This window comes from Mus caroli, unplaced genomic scaffold (genome assembly GCF_978045245.1).
Source record: "Mus caroli unplaced genomic scaffold, Mus_caroli_1 scaffold_3, whole genome shotgun sequence".
NCBI classification, from domain to species: domain Eukaryota; kingdom Metazoa; phylum Chordata; class Mammalia; order Rodentia; family Muridae; genus Mus; species Mus caroli.
This window is the reverse complement of record NW_028227258.1, coordinates 148,093,245-148,110,205: the sequence shown is the minus strand read 5'-3', so window position 1 is coordinate 148,110,205 and position 16,961 is coordinate 148,093,245. Positions and strand designations below refer to the sequence as shown.

The following is a 16,961-nucleotide window of genomic DNA, read 5'->3' as shown; positions in this document are numbered from 1 at the left end:
ATGCCTACAGAACAATATTTTCTATCAGAATTGCAAGTGCCTGTCAACAACTTCACTTATGGTTTGACTGTGGTCCAGTACATTAGAAGAGCTTACTTGGACGTCTAATATTTACAAGTATATAGAAATTCATAAATGTCAATTATCCCAGGTTCACAAAAACTAGAGTTGAAGTACAGAAAAAATGTAACACTTTTAGAAATGCCTTCTGAGCTGGGCAGTGATGGCGCACGACTTTAATCCCAGTACTTGAGAGGCAGAGGCAGGAGGATTTCTGAGTTTGAGGCCAGCCTGGTCTACAGAGTGAGCTCCAGGATAGCCAAGGCTACACGGAGAAACCCTGTCTCGAAACACCAAAAAAAAAAAAAAAAAAAAAAAAAAGGAAATGCCTTCTGGATATTTAATAGTAGCTCCTCAAGTTTTATGAAATAATGACATAAAATATCTTAAATACACAATAAATCACAAGACCAGTAATTTTAATGATTTAAGATAAACTTCCTTGATATCTCTGCAATAGAATAAATTTAATTTTACTTTATGAACAAAAGCCCAGGAATAAATTGAACCATTGTGAGGAGACTAATATGACTCATAGGCCTGGCACATTTATTCACTGCAAATCACACAGAATTTTGTTTTACTAATAAAGAAATGAGAACTTATGTTTTTAAAGGATGTATAAATAATGAACTGATATTTGCATTGTAATTTCAAACTGTGAGACTTTCAGCATGTGGTATTAATACTCCAGTTTAAAATTTTAAGATTTAAACAAGGAAACACAAACATGAGTGTGACAAGCTGATATTGACAACTGGAGTTACAAGCATCATTTGAGCACATTCTTTTATTTTTTCAGTCACATGATGAAAACTTTTTGATGCCAACATTTAAGCAGTTATGTATTGTAATTTGCCTTTAAAATAGGATCAAATACGGATATGTATATATATATATGTTCATATATATGTTCACATATATCATTCTTATATATTAAAACATGCTAAAATGATCTAAGTAGCATTTCTCTAGCACAGAATATTTAAAATGATGTGAGCTCTGTTTTGTTTTGTTTTGTTTTGTTTTTACTAACTTTTGAAATTATAAGCAAGTTGTTAGATATTAATGAACAAATTACATATGTTAAATCTATTTCTGTGTGTTGATGGTCTCTTTATGCAATCTAATTTATGATTTGGATGTCATATTATCATAAATCATAATTTATGATTTGTCTGTCATATGAACTTGTTTTTATTGTTGTTTATAAAAACATACATTATAAGTCACATTTAAATCATAGTGTGTTACAATAGGTCATGCCTCACAAACTAAAGAAGCTCTTAGTCTAACAAAAATTATAGTTTAATCAGTAAATACACTTAACTCCCATAAAATTTTGGTCAAGTTGTTGAACCTTCATCTACATCCAGGAAAGTAGAACATATAATCAGGTTTTAATATTTTCTCCAAGAAGATATTTCTATCCATAAAGAAAGCAGTCTTGTTTTTGAATCAAGAACAGTCAAATACCATTGTTTTCTGTTTATTATCTTGAATTTAATATTCTATAATGTTTTAATAAAAAGCATTTAACTTATTTTTGGCCATAAATTGTGATATATTTTTGATTGTATTACAAACAAAAATAATCACAGATGATATTTACTTATAAGAGATGTGTTTCAATAAAATATGTTATTGTTAAATTTCGGAACCTCAACACTACTGATTTTGGGACAATTAATAAAACATCTGTATGTGCATATGCATATATGTGTGTATGTATGGTTTTTATATATACATATGTGAATTTAAAACTTTTTGAAAAGCAAAAAATATTGAGGTGTATCAATATTTTGTAAGTAGATATATCTCAAACAATAATACCCATACATGAATGAGTACTTATATCAAATGGAGGAGTGTTTTAGTAGAATGTGAAACTGGGCAGGAGTGGGTGTATACTTATATGTTTAATGTCTGAAATATTCTTTTTCTTTTACTTTTTTGCCAATTGACCTGCAAGTAATTCATTATATTTTATTTGGAAAGCCTGTGTTTGATCTCTGCTAATGTTTTCTCTGAAGCTTTACATTAATAAAACAACAAATAATTTACTATCTTGAAGCCAAACACATGGTCTGTGACCTTCTCAGATCTTGACAAATTATATATATAAATATATATATATATATATATATATATATATACACACACATGTACATATGTGCGTGTAGTGTGTGCATATATGCATATATATCACCAACTGTACCTATTAATATTTTTACTGAATATATATTAAAATATACTATTAAAAACATTTTATGGCTGATCAAATGAAAATAGAAGTACAGGAGTAAATGTGTTAACTTGCCATCTCCCTAAATGCAAATATATTCTAAGTATGTATGGAAAAACTGATATGTTTTGAATTCTCACAGGGAATAAACTGATGTGATATTAAAAGAAATTAAGAATATGAAACACAAAAGCCTATAAACAAATCACATAAGGTTTCAATGAAATCAGCAAAGGAAGGGTAGGTTACATATCTGTGCGTACCACAATGCAGAGTTAATATATTATTTCATTTTGCCCAAATTTTAATTTTTGTATTCATATAAAAGCTGTGAATGTACAAGTGGGGTTTATTTAAGTAACCTATTGTATTGACAAATACTTGCAGAACACATTATTTCATGTATCGTAGAGTTGTTCTATATACTCATATAGCTTTTGAAAAAAATCCCTTAATTTCATTCCATGAAAAGGAAATTTTATTTTTAGGGTATAAGATTCAAATTAATAAAAATCACCCATACATTAAATTTCATGAAAGTAATAGTGTCTCTGCTTGGTGAGTACACAAACATGAGAGTGATGAACTGAGTCTCGAGGGCTAGAATCTACACATAAATTAGTCATCCTTCACTCACAGACCAAACATTCTATAATTTTATTAAGTCAATGCTGATACTTGAAACCTGAGTCATCTCTGAATTCACATCTCTAAGTTAGAGTTAGACAAAATCTAAATCTAAATTATTAAGGTAAAACTAGTAATCAAGAGGAAGAAAACAGGTAAGTAATTACTATAATATATTGTGCCTTATAAGATACCAATATCATTTTTCTAAGATCTTAGAAAAGATCAGGAAAAAGATCGGTTTTTAAGATTTCTCTTTTAGCCCGGCGTGGTGGCGCACACCTTTAATCCCAGCACTCAGGAGGCAGAGGCAGGCGGATTTCTGAGTTCGAGGCCAGCCTGGTCTACAAAGTGAGTTCCAGGACAGCCAGGGCTATACAGAGAAACCTTGTCTCGAAAAGCCAAAAAGAAAAAAAAAAAAAAAAAGAGAGAGAGAGATTTCTCTTTTAGAATAAAACTAATTTTGTAATATTCGACTGGGTTGTTTAGAAGAGCAAATCTATTGAATTTTATATGCAAATCGCAAATGAAGATAACTCTGGCTTTATTCTCAAAATAAATGTTCGTTCTTGAGGTAGAGTTTTGTTAACTTGAGCCAAATATGTGCTGTGGAGATTTTAGGCAATATTCAGACTCACTAAAGCACTACACTATACAATCTGAATGTTTTTCTAAGATATTTTTGTCAAATGTCTGTTTAGGACTCAACTGTGTGACCCAAATCTGTCCAGTGTTTGTTCTTGTCTTACATTTTTTAGGTGTTCTGGGAGGATTTTCAGGCTCTTGGTCTTTTGTTCCCCTTTTCTCATTCTGCCTGTCCGTACTCCACCCACTCCCCTTCTCGTCATTCAGTCCAAAGACACAGGTTGTTTTCCTGTTTATTCACGTTTTCGGATGCTGCCCAGAAAGCCTTACACAGCTCCGAACAGCTCTTGCTTAAGATCATTTGGTTCCTTATGTGGAAAACAGCGTAGGACAGCATGGCTCAAATAAGAATAAGAAAAGTCTAGCCTATGTGTGGACCTGTTGAAAGTTCTTAACTCCATAGCACTCAGTGGGTGCTATATATATATATAGTGGGGTTTATTATTTCTCTGTTTTCTAGATAAGAAAATTGAAGCAGAGAGAGATTAATGTGAATTTGCCAGATAGTAAAGATCGGTTCTAGTACATTGTGCTAGCCACCAGTTTACAATACCTTGGAGAAGTGAGTTTGAGCTCCATAGTGTTCTGACTCCTAGGGCTTTTATTTATTTATTTATTTTTCCTCCACTGAGTTTCTCTTTCTTCATCGTTAGGGTGAAATGGTTGGTGATAAAACTAAACTACCATGCTGTTGTCTGTTAAGCTATGAACTTCCCAAGCCTTTAGTGGTTTGCTTTTCTGCCTTGAATGTGCCAATTTCAAAGGAAGAACGTGGTTAAAGAATTTTCTTTACTAGAACTTACCAGTGAGACTGAGACTATATTAGATATATTTGACAATACCGCTGTTATTAAAGAAGAAATCTTTCTTTTCTCCAACAACCTTTACTTTCTCCGAGCTTTTCTTTGCCATTATCGCAGAAGTTGGCATGCATAATACCTTAGTCCTCTCACTAGATAAGGGAGGTCTCTTCCTGCTGCCTGCAGTCAGACAGTCTTACTGAAAGCCTTGCAGAGCATCTGTGTCTGATTATAAAGCCCCGCCCCCATTCTCCTCACCCCTCCTTTCCCTTTCTCTTCCCCTCTGCCTCTTTTGTTTTGAGACAGGGTGCCTCTATATAATCCAGGTTGTCCTTGAATTTTCTAGATAGACCAGGCTGGCCTCAAGCACTCAAAGATCCACCTGCCTTTGCCTTCCAATGGTAGGGCTAAGGGTGGGTACTACCACAACCCCAGCCCATAGCATTTCTTAATATCACTTAAATAAAGCCTCAGAAAAAAAAAATATTGAGTGGTGGGTGGTTTTCTTAATGAGCTTTCTCAATCACATTTTGTTTCGCCTCATATAAATTCCCCTATGTCTTTGATCCCTGAAGGCCTCTCATTTGCTTATCTTAATTTGTATTAAAGCATTTTTAAATTAGCTTAATATTCTTAACATTTAGAACTTTTTCATATGCTTATGTTTAGCTCCCAGACAGCCACATTTTCATTTTCATTTTCATTGGATAAAATCTAGGGAATTGTCTTGGAAGACGTCCCAGTGTCTAAATATATAAAGTGACACATCTTATATCCACATTAAAAGGGTGACTGACAGGTCAGTAATCAATGAGTAATAACATGGTGTTGCACTTGTTCTGCTCCCTCTCAAGTGTATGCATGAAGAAGCCACTTTTGTGCCCAAGCTTCTAGTGCATAAGTCACTTTGTCATAGAATTCCACTAGTTCTTACATGTACTTTTTTAGCAATAAACATATTTATTCACTTAATATGTAAATACATAAATTACAACAATTTGGCTTATTTTCCTATGTATATTTCGGAATGTCTTCGCATTCTATAAGCTGAATTATGTGCAGAGTAAGATATTTAGAACAAAATCACACATAAATCTTGACATCTCTTCCTGTGCTGGTTCGCTCCTGCTGTACTGTGCTGGTTCGCTCCTGCTGTATTGTGCTGGTTCGCTCCTGCTGTATTGTGCTGGTTCGCTCCTGCTGTATTGTGCTGGTTTGTTCATACTATATTGTATGTATTTACATATCACCTGGTCACCCGGTGCAACTGGATGGAATGTCTTGCTATTGGTGTTATAGTTACTTCCTTCGGAGAGGAATATGGAGACGCATACAAAACACCATCAAATCTTGGAACAAATGTTGACTAGTAGCAACAGAACCCATAATGAGGAAAAAATAATGAAAAGTTAAGAAAAATAAATTTGTAAGAATTTGGCAATTCCAATCAACGTTTTTTTAAAGTGACTTAAGGGCACTGGGTATAAGCATGTCTACCTAAAAGCATATTATTATATAGTACATCATTTTCAACTGTCTATATTCATATGTTGGTGCCCATAAATATTTCATGTGTCTTGAATATCTTCTGACAAAAAGGTTGAAATTGCACAGCACAGATTTCAAAATAGAGTTTTCCTCTAGCATCATCATTTAGTGGTCTCATCTTAAATTTGGTGTACTTCATACTTGCATGTGCTGCATGAATGACTGCAGAGCAAAATCAGAAGAGTCATTTGTCTATTCAAACCTCCAGAATCTTCTGTGGCTAACCATGGAGGACGATGTGCTCAGAGCAGGATGGCACAGGCAAATCTTTTGAAGAGGTCTGTTTGCCTAGATGCTTTTTGCTTATGAAAACTTTAACCACTATTTTCTCCGTTTAAAAATGTACTTGACTTGTGCTTTTTGCTACTGTGTTTTTTATTAATCTTATATTTTAAATGTTTATGCCCTTCTTGTTCTGTTTTACATAATCAAAATATCAATATAGTTATATGAGCTATGACTGTAGTTGTGGGTGAGTACAGCTTAGTTATTTCCACAATATTCTTCAAATATGCTAAATTTAAGAAAAGCAGGTTTCTGTTAAGTGGTATCAACAACAGCAATTGAGAATTCACTTCTTTCATGTAGTATTTGAAGTACCTTATCCTACCTGTAAGACCAGATTTAAGTCTGGCCCAACAACATCTCTCTTGTGCAATAGCAATAGAATCTTCCACAAATGACTTAAACTCTGACTTTTTTTCATAAATATTTAAAATGAGGATAATAATGCCTTTGTCACAGAGCTCTATAAGAATTAAATGATAATCTTGGCTTTTTAAATGCTGTTCCTTTGATCTGAATTTTTTTAATCCTGTTTTTAATGTGGTGGCGAAACCTAAAAGAGGGAGAATGCCATCTTGGAAGTAAAGAGAAGTGGAATATTTTAAGCACTGGGCTGCAATTATGTAAGTAATGGAAGAAATGCAAGGAGGATATTGATGGCTTGCTTTTCCTCAGCAGAGCTGCATTAAACATAAAGGGGAGTCATTTTATTGAATAATAAAAGACTGACAATCACTGTGATTGGCTGGTGGCCATTACTGCAGTGCAATTCTAAACAGCTTGTTTTTCAAAGTTCTTCTTGAATAACTCTCTAAACCCAGACATTGCCTGGCCTGCTATGAAGCTCCAAAACTCATTCTTAAAGTGAAGTTGCTCACAGTCCAATACCTCTGTAAATTATGGGAAAAGATGTTCATTGGAACTGACTTCTCTTTAGTGTATTTTGATCTGGATATTCTTATGGAAAATGTAATAAACTCAGGTTTAAGTAGCATAATTCATGAGACATGGAAGAAAAGGGCCATATTTGAAGGGATCTATTAAATATCAAAATAAAACAAAAATGAAGATCAACAAGATCTTAGCACAATCCACATTTTCTCTGAGTTATCCAGAGGAAAAGTCAGTAGCTTCTCAACAGAACTTAAGGCTCCTGGTGTTCTGGACTGCACTTTGATGCACCCATCTGTCTCTATCAGTATTTCACATCCTATCTGGGAAGTGTGTGAAATAAGGGAGTTTAGTTGGCAATTTTCCAAGACACATATTTAATGATTTTTCAGGGCTATTTTAAGTATCTCTTATTTAAATTGGGGCTTAGTACTTCATTTGATCAATGAATTTTGTCAAGAATGTTGTAGAAGCATTTGCTTTTGGAGCTCTCCGTGCTGAATGCATACTTAAATGTTGAAACTATCCAGGTTAGACTCCATCCAAAGCAGATATTTTATTTTCAACGGGGACGATGGAAAGAGTGGCATAAAGATCAGACTAGCAACATGAGAGACAACAAACTGTATTTATTTTATAATACAGACGTTTGCAACTAATTTTGTGCAAACCACATTCAAAGCAATACAGAGAAACAGGTTTGATAGAATAGTTTATGAAAGATGAAGAAAAATTAATTCATTGCAGAGCCCAGAAAGCTGATTCTGCAACAGGCAGCAGTAGAAGAATCCCAAAGCTGTCAGTGATTGGCTGATGGCATCTTTGTTCCAGGGACAGGCATCCCTCAGCAGATGCTTGGTGAACTCCTTGTTTCTTCCACCTTCCAAAGCACTGCTCAGCCGCCTGGCTTGTAGCTGATCTTTGGCAGCCTTCTAGTGAGTGGCGCACATCTCCCCCTCTCGACCGTCGCCAGGTGCCTGCTGCCGGGCAAACACTCACACAATGGACTCACTTGTCTGCCTCGATCCTCTCCTTGGACTTGCAGCCTGAGAAAACAACTTGCAAGAGTGAGAAGGACCCTGCCTGGAGCTTGGACTACAGAGCCTTCCAGACAGGTCAAAGCTGGTGCTCAAGCAGACAAAACAAACAATGCCTGGCCCGGGAAAGAATAAATTATCCACGTTCACAACCCCGCCCAGCATCATGCAACAAGCAAACGAAAATCTGGGATGGGATTTTTCCAAATAAAAGATTTTTAAAAATCTTTTGAATGGGGGAACACCCCAAGACAGCCAGAAAAGGATTAACGTTGGCTTTGCAGTGACAACGCCCCCCGTCCCCCCCCAACCCCCCCAAAACGCACTGCACGAATCCAGGTTCTCAGAGAACCACAAGGTGGAAAACGGACCTGGGGGAGGAAGTGACATGGGCAAAGCAATCTAGAATAAATAGGAGCCCCAAGATCAAATGAATAAAATGATTGAGTTAAACCGAGCTTTAAGAGTGAAACTTGGGGAGAGGGACAAGAGCTCTCTGCAGGAAACTACCTGGAGATGAAAACCGAATAATAAGGAAGTGGCAAGCGGCAACTTTGCAGTGGGCAGCAAGTTGTGTGCCCTCTGATGCCTCCGCTGAGCATCCCTGAGCTGTTCTTCTTTGGCGGAGCGCCCGCAGCATCAGCACCAGCGGCAGTACCAGCAGCGGCGGAGGCGGTGGCGGCGGCAGCTGCGCGCCTCCGGCCCGCCCCGCGCGGTCCCCGCTAGCCCGCGCCCTGCCCGTCTGCGTGTGCGTGTGCGTGCGCTCAGCCCAGCGTGAGCGGCACCTGCTAGTCCGGGCTCGCCGAGGAGGCCGCCTCGCCGGGCTCTCACCGCCGCGCCCGCCCGAGCGGCTCAGAGGGCTTCGAGGGCTCCGAGGTCGCCCAGCAGCCGCGGTGGCCCCGCTGCCTGCAAGTCCGCCTGGCTCCGTGTCACGTGTCAGTGCCCGAGGCAGAGACTGAGAAAAAAACGCGCTTCATTCCTTCTTCCACCGCCATACTGTATTTTCCTAAATCTCATTTTTATTCCAACATTTTACTCCCGCTCGGTGAGTACCTTCTCAGTGGCATTCTTGTCCTATTCTTTTTTTTTTCCTTTTTTTTGTTTTTGTTTTTTGTTTTTTTCTTCTTCTTCTTCTTTTTTTTCTTCCCACTTCTTTGATTATTGTTTGTATTTGGGAAAGCTGACGAGCATAGTCTTAAGCCTTTTCCTCAATCAAGTTTTCCTAGCATGCGATGGTTCTCTAGACAAGGCGCTGTGTCTGGGAGTCCGCGGCAGCGGTGCTCTCTGTGAGCGGCTCCCAAGTCCAGCAAAATGTGCAACTGGTTTTATGGAAAAAGCGTTGTGAAGTATGGTGCCTATTTTTTTTCCCTTTGTAAAGATAAGAAAGCATGTTTCTAACTCTTTTTTTACGTACTCTTTTTCCGATTGCATTTTTGTGTAGGTGGGATTTTCCAGCAGTGTTCACAAGTTTGTCGCCTTGCAATTCGATTCGCACCACTGAGCAAAGACATTCATTTTGCATTTTTATGACCTTTTTGGAAGCCTGTGAGAAATATTTCGTTTTTTCCCCTCCTGTTTTTGATATCAGTTGATAACATGAAACTTTTCTTGCAGCTAGTTAAAGGGGTTATTTTTAAGCAATTGCTTTTTTCCTCCTTTACATTAACTATTACTTTTGCACATTTGACTTTTTTATTTAAAAAACCCGAGATAATTTTATGATAGATATCCTGATATCTATATTATCCCTTGTTCCTCCTTCTCCCCTCCCCGTAAATCAATTTTCAAACCATGGCAGTGGAAGGTTTTTCTGGAAAAAAAAAAAATGAAGTGCGGTTTGGTTTCCTTGTCAACGGAGGATGAAGTGAACAGCACAACAGCTCGCAGAGAGCAGGTACTTGGCCCCCTCGGTGGCGTACCCCGGGTGTGTGATGGCAACGCTGGCCAAGAAGTCTGTGTGCGCGCGTGTGTGCGTGTGCGAGGGTGTGTGCGCGTGTGCGCGCCGGTTCTGGGCTGTGTCCGAGCCCGCAATAGGGAAAGACGCGCCGGAAGCCAGAACAAAAGTGCTCTCTGGGCCGCGATGGTTTTGAAGATGCGAACACCCTGTCCCCTGGTGGCGCCTAGGTTTGGGTGGCTGCAGGGGAAACCAGAGCACAGCGGGCGGTCCAGCAAGTTGGCGTTAGCCACCCGCAGCGCCGGAAGCCTAGGGCCCCGCGGGGCGCTGACTGTGCGGTGATCCGGTCCTCCGGGCGCGGGAGATGGAGGGTGAAGGGGCGGGGACCGCTGCCGCCCGGAGGCTGGCGGCTGGTCAGGCAGCCGGAGCTCGAGGTGTCTAGGATGGCAGCAGTCCCTGAGCGCTGCTCTCTCGCCTCTGCGACCCGCGGAAGCAGCGCAGTGGGTTCTTCCCAACCGCCTCCGCTAGCTCCGGCAGCTTCACGTCTTCCGTGTTGTCTCCCTCATGCTTTCCTGGCGGCGTCGCTTTGCTTTTAAACCCTTGCTGGTGTCTTCCAAGGAGAGGGAATGGTCACTTGTACTGGTGCATACTTAGGTTTAATGGGACGACGCCTACAAGGTACAAAATTATCCTTTCTTTAAAAATAGACTGTTTCTTTTTTAACCACCAGATACTGATTGTATAGGTGCCCCCTACCCCAGGCCGACGATTGAGTAGGGCAAAGGGCCATTGAAGGTGGCCACTGATGTAGTGCTGAAGTACTGAGGGTTGAAATGTCATCTATAGTGTTTGAGTGCCCTGTTGCATGTCTCCATAAACCCAGCAGTACTTTTCAGAGATGCACTGGCTGGCAATTAAAAAAAAATTTTTTTTTTCTCTACTTTTCACAGTAACAGAATCTGTGGGAGAATTTAGTTCCCAAATAAGTATAGGGAAGACATAGACTAAATCTTAACCTCTGGAGAGGGACTACAACTATTTGAGTAGATGGATTCCGAACCTTTCATTTTCTTTTCCAACCTTAAATGAGTTAGTTCACTGCTAAATTTCTCACATACACTGTTTGGGTTATGGTAAAATAAATGAATTATATTGTTTTTGCCTTATTAAGTTTTCTTCTAGGTTATCTTAAAAAAATTTAAAAACTAAACTTTGGAAAACAAGGACCTATAGCAAAAGAATGAATAACTTATCCTATAGGCTTCCAACTGAATGTTTTATTGAATTTCTATGTGTGCAGCTTGTGACATGAAAAGTTTGGTGTTTGTGTATTATGCTTTGCAGTGAAATAAGGAGGAAAGACTCTGAGGGAAGTCTTGCAATGCAATATGCATTTTGCCTGTGCCACACCTATATAACTCTAAAATTCTTGCAAGTTGCATACATATGAGATTGTTCATTCATTCATTCTTTTATAGCCAGACAACTTCTCATTAAGAAGTCTCATTGCATTTTTGAGTGAGAAGATCGTTTTACTCTCTCTAAACACCAGTCTATTGCTTGAAGTGCATAGTTCTAAAATTGAAGCTTATAACTCTAAACAAAAATATAAAATTTCTTATTTTGTACTGTGAGCTCATAGCTCAAATATGGATTTTCATATGGATCAGAGAGCAAACAAAAATACTTATCAAACTCATTTATAATATACCATGTTCTTTGTTTGATATATATAGAAATGCTCATTTAAAATGATGTGCATGGATAATACTTTTAATCAGTCATATGATAACAAAACTTTTAGTCCTTTGAAAATCAAAACAAAACAAAAGAGAGCAAGGGAGAAAGAAATAACATGTGTGAGCATCCCTGGCTGTCCATTAGCATGCTGGTTTGTCCCAATCACAGCATATGGTCTCCTGAGATTGGCCAACTAATTTGCAGTTCTATGTTGTTTCCACATGAGACTGAAATCAGAGAGAAGTCATCTGAAGAGAAGGAAGTTTCCAGTGGGATCCTCTACATAGAGACCATGACTTTTGTGTCTGTATGCTTCATTTACTTAATGTTGACTGTTCATTATATCAAACATTTATTTTACATTTCTATCTGTGATTTCTAAGTCATTCTAATCCATGCCTCCACTAACTGAGCCAGGAACAGTGCAGCTCCCAACACTGATCGCCTCTTATGAAGTTTGGGGGTTTAAAACTGTGGAAGGTAACATACTAGAGTTGGCACCGCCTACTGGTTTCTTATGGGAAAATGCATGCTTTATTTATTGACCCAGCTTCCCAATAGACTTCTCATCAACTTGATCATCCACTGGTTATTTTGTACTAGGTTTTTAGAGAATGAATTCAGTTTGCCAGTTAAAAGGACAGGGAATAACAGGCTGTTGAACTACAAAAACTAAACTCTGCTTTTTAAAAAAGTTGTGGTGAAGTTTTCACAAAGGTAAAACTACTTATTAAATTTTCTAGAATGTTTCTCTGTAATATAAACTCTAAGCAGTATTAAAAATACTGGATTAGTGAATTTGTAGTTTCTTTTAACTGCAAACATTGCAGAGAAACAAAATCTTATTTTGTTTTGTCTTGTATGTGTGGTTTATCCAAATATATTTAAAATAAGTTTTCGTCCTCAACATAGTTTTTAATAAACTTGGTCAGTTTTTGGTTCTTTTTTTTTTTTTTTTTTTGGCCCCTGAGATTGTGTTAACTTACCTAGATGATATTGGTGTGATACACGAGGTGAAAAAGTTTTAAATACTCTAGATATACTCAGTAATATATTTAACTACAGATGGTGTGTTACTATGCTGGAAAGTGATGTAATTTTTATGAAAGCCTAGTTATTCAAACAGAATATTTAAATATAAATTTCATATTTTAATTGAAAAAACAATATAAAATAAAAACAAGAATAATTTTAACTATCATAAACTTGTATTTTCTCAGTCTAATAAAACATACTTTAAAAAAATAATTTGTTGTATTTTGCATACACTTTGGCTGCATTTGTGTCTGTTCATTGTGTGACTGTCTGGTGCCCATGGAGGCCAGTAGCAGGTGTCAGCTCCCCTAGAACTGGAGTTAGAGACTTTTGTAAATGACCACATGGGTGCTGAGAATTGAACCTTGGTCCTGTGGAAGAACAGATGATGTTTTTACCTCTGGGCCATTTCTCTAGCCTCTGAATAAGAATTTCTTAAGGAAAACAGTTGTGTTTTGAATAAGAGGGTAAAAGGTATGGTGTCCTTGTGTTTGAGAGGTTTCCACTGAGTGAGGTATGGTCTTTGATAACTGATATTGTAAGTCATTAGGTAGAGCATCAAATCAAACAAGACTTGAAGTCTTCTAAAGGATGTTATGGAGGTAGAATACAAGTGGAATGGATATTTAGAATTATTTATACAATAAGGATTTCTGGAGTTTATTTTGGAGCAAGAATTAACCGTATCTCAAAATGTGTTTGTTTAACCCTGTGGTTGGTTATGACTATTATTGCATGATCATGAAGAAGCACAAGCTATCCTGTGGCAACCTGATGATCACTTTCTTCCCATTGATTATGGGCTCTAGAAAGTAAGCAAGAGTTGAGTTTACAAAATGTCTTCACTGATTGCCCATAACTGTTATTAACATCTTATTTTTTAATCAGTTGTTTGCCAGTTTACTATACAGAATGTTTTTAGATTTTCATACTTTATCATGGTTCTTTGATTTAATATGTTTTTTAGTACTTGACATCAATAATATAATCTTTCCCAGGAAGGCCAGTGAAACATTTGGTTTCATTGTATCACAAACACAACAAAAATAATCACTGAGCAGAATCTTGGGGCAGGTGGTGCAGCACTACTTCTGTACCTAGTCACAGATTCCGCACCTGGGCCTGAACACCTGAACCACAGACTCCCACTTATTCCAAAATTTTATTTGCGTAAGAAATAGATTTAATTCAGTTATTGTCAACTTTTTTTAGATACACAATATTGGTGAATGTTTTGTCTTTGTTTTGTTAGACTTATGCTAAGCACTAAATTTGTATTTAAGAAAATTGACTTTGTACTTTCTAGTTATTTCAGGAACTTAGAAATCTTTATCTGCACTGAACTGTCTTCCTGTGTTTCTGATACGTACTCAGGCTAATTTCCTTTTTGTTCTCTGTTACTAGAACAGAGATAGAAGCGGCAGAACTTTGTGGAGGATAGATGTCCTCTGGCATGTCCTTGGAGACGCCACACCTGGAGATTTATTTCTCTTACCATGTTTAAATCTTTGTTGAGAGGGAAATTATAAATGACATGGAAACACTCTCCTGACTTCCTGAAATGGGCAATGGGTGCCTCACCAAGCACGGTTATAATAGTAAAAAAATAAAGAGGTTATATTTTTTGGTAAAATATAATTAAACTCACCAGTTAATATTATTTTTGTTTGGAGTGAAGTAGTTGATTTTTTTCCTCAATTTCACACTGGAAATTAATTGTAGTTATATATACTGTGTGAATGTAGATAAGATGTGTATATGCATTTTGATAACTACATGATATATATTATATGTCATATTTTGTATGTTAATGTTATATATTATGTATTATATATTTTATATATATCCACAACATATTTCTGGGTAGTCTAGAAATTTTGTTAGTCAGGGTTAGAGAAAGGCTATTCATTTCTTATTCAATGTCAAAGACAACGAAATAGAAGAGAACTAAAATTTATTTTTTAAATACATTAGCTTATATTAATAATACAAATATTAATAATACACATTATGATAGTTTCATACATGTACATAATATATTTCAATGGTATTAGCCCAATTCTTTTCTCCCCTCCTTTTGTTAAACTCCTTCCTCTTCTGTGTGTGTGTGTGTGTGGTGTGTATGTGTGTGTGTCCCAATGAAGCTCATCAGGCTGTTAATAGGTACACAATAATAGCTTATTTACAAGAATGTAGACACCTTACCACTGACTTAGCAATAGAGAAAGTTTCTATCCATCCCATTAACACATGAGGAACCCTTGCAAGACAGAGTGTAGATAGTCCCAAACATGTGTAGAGAGCTTCGGCATGTAATCACAGCTGATGAGTTAAAGTCTGTAGCCATGTTATAGCTGGAAGTCAGTGTTACTGCAGATTTCCCTTCCTTCAACTCTTACTTCTAGCTGCCCTTCTGCGATGTTCCCTATTCTCAGAAGGACTTATGGATGTGTTATTTACCGATGACCACTGACAGCCATTTATTCTTTGTGCTTTGACCAGTTATGACATTCCGAAGTCACTACTGGCCACTGGGGCAAACAAACAAAAAGCCACCAACACCACCACTACCAAGAACTTTGACTAAATATGATAGGATTGCTATCATGAGTAAAAATGCATCAGTAAAAGTTATCAGTAAGGGAATTTGACAGGAATATCATGTCCATTTAATAAACAACAGAAGAGGCTTTCCACTGGGACCTGGGACCCCACTAGGCAGGAGTCTTGGGCTGTATTTACAGTAACTCCAATCAGACTATCTCCATAACAGATGTGGCATCATAATACTGGTGGTTTCACTTTGGCTGATTGGATACTACTGCTGTGTACAGTGTTCAAAATTGACTAATTCATGACAATTTGCTCCACCCGGTGCTATAGCACCTACAGTCACTAAGAAGGCTACCCAGAGGGGACATGACTGACCATCTACTTGTTCCCCTACCGAGTAGGAAGTGCATCCCTGTTTTACATGTTGAAGAAAACTAACATTGAGAGATAGACTTCCAGAGTTCCTAGCGCTAGTGAAGGGTGAAGGAATATGTGGGAAGTCTGAATGATGTCACACTGGTTGCATACATGTGCATTGTATGTAGATGACATTTTGAGTTGCATTGCTTTTCCTACTATAAAATACCTTCTATGTGTTAACTCTTAATACATTACAGAGACTATAGTTTGGCAAGTTTTCATTACCGTGTATCTGTCATTTGGGAGAACTTAAGCTGGTAATAACACTAAGTATCACATGGAGAATTACTAAAGAATCGAACTAAAGGATTGTGTTAAAACACATTTGTGCAAGACTCTTTAAGCACAGACAAATACAGGTAAATTGTTGAGCTATCATACATTTTCATCTGATACTGTGGTGAAATAGACTGTTCTTTGTCTATAGCTGCTTTGTCGAGCCCTGTGAAACAAGTTCAGTATTTGTTTACTAGGCATGTGTGAATATGGAGGGCTTGGGTATGTTATCACAGCTGTTGAGTTCAAGTCTACAGCAGTATGAATCTCTTTCCTCCAAACTCTGATGGGATGAAATGGGAAAATGAGGCTTTTGAACAAGGTAACCAAACAAGCTATTCCTGACATCACAATACAAGGCTATAAATACAGGCATTGTCTCTGTCTGCCAGCATCTCACCATCAACCTCACCTTTATCTTTGATTTTCTCTGTTACACCTAATTGAATGTGACAATTTTTAAACTCACTTTATCTGTTTGTTAATACTGTAAAACACATACAACTGCAAAAAGTTATTTTAAGATGCTCTGTTTAATTGCTGTTTCAGATGTGTGAAAAACTATTATGGAAGAGTTTTCTTGGTGCTTCGGAAAGTGTATATTCTTAGGAATGAGAAACATAAAGCAGAATGAGGACAGAGTGAATGAAGAAGGAATGGACTTGGTGGTTTTACAATACAGTGTTCATGTGCACAGTCAGTAGTTTAAAAGCCATGGTGAAATAAGGGTTAAAAACTTCCACCTGATGTTGGAGTCTGAGTATCTTGGAAATTGGTGTTAGTAAACAACAGCTGAGCTGGCATATAAAGGAGATCTTTGTACACTGGAGGATCAGAGACTGCTTGTAGATTTGTACATCACACTAGTTTGAAGTCCCAGCATTAATATAGGGAGAAATAACCAA

The 16,961-nt window shown here is 37.5% G+C and overlaps 1 protein-coding gene across 6 annotated transcripts in view; it reads left to right on the top strand.

Moving 5' to 3' along the window:
- Window positions 1–8,939: 8,939 nt before the first annotated feature.
- The window catches only part of Ralyl (RALY RNA binding protein like), a 688,169-nt gene continuing 680,147 nt past the window's right edge, over window positions 8,940–16,961 (top strand). Inside the window, exons 1-2 of one of the 6 annotated variants that reach the window (XM_085836023.1) lie at window positions 8,940–9,183; window positions 9,580–10,032. Coding sequence is in view for 2 of the 6 variants with exons in the window: in XM_029475034.2 (XP_029330894.1) it covers window positions 10,659–10,710 (52 nt within the window). In the remaining 4 variants the exon portion in view is untranslated. The other 5 variants (XM_021157482.3, XM_021157480.3, XM_085836022.1 and 2 more) reach the window with 5 other exon arrangements.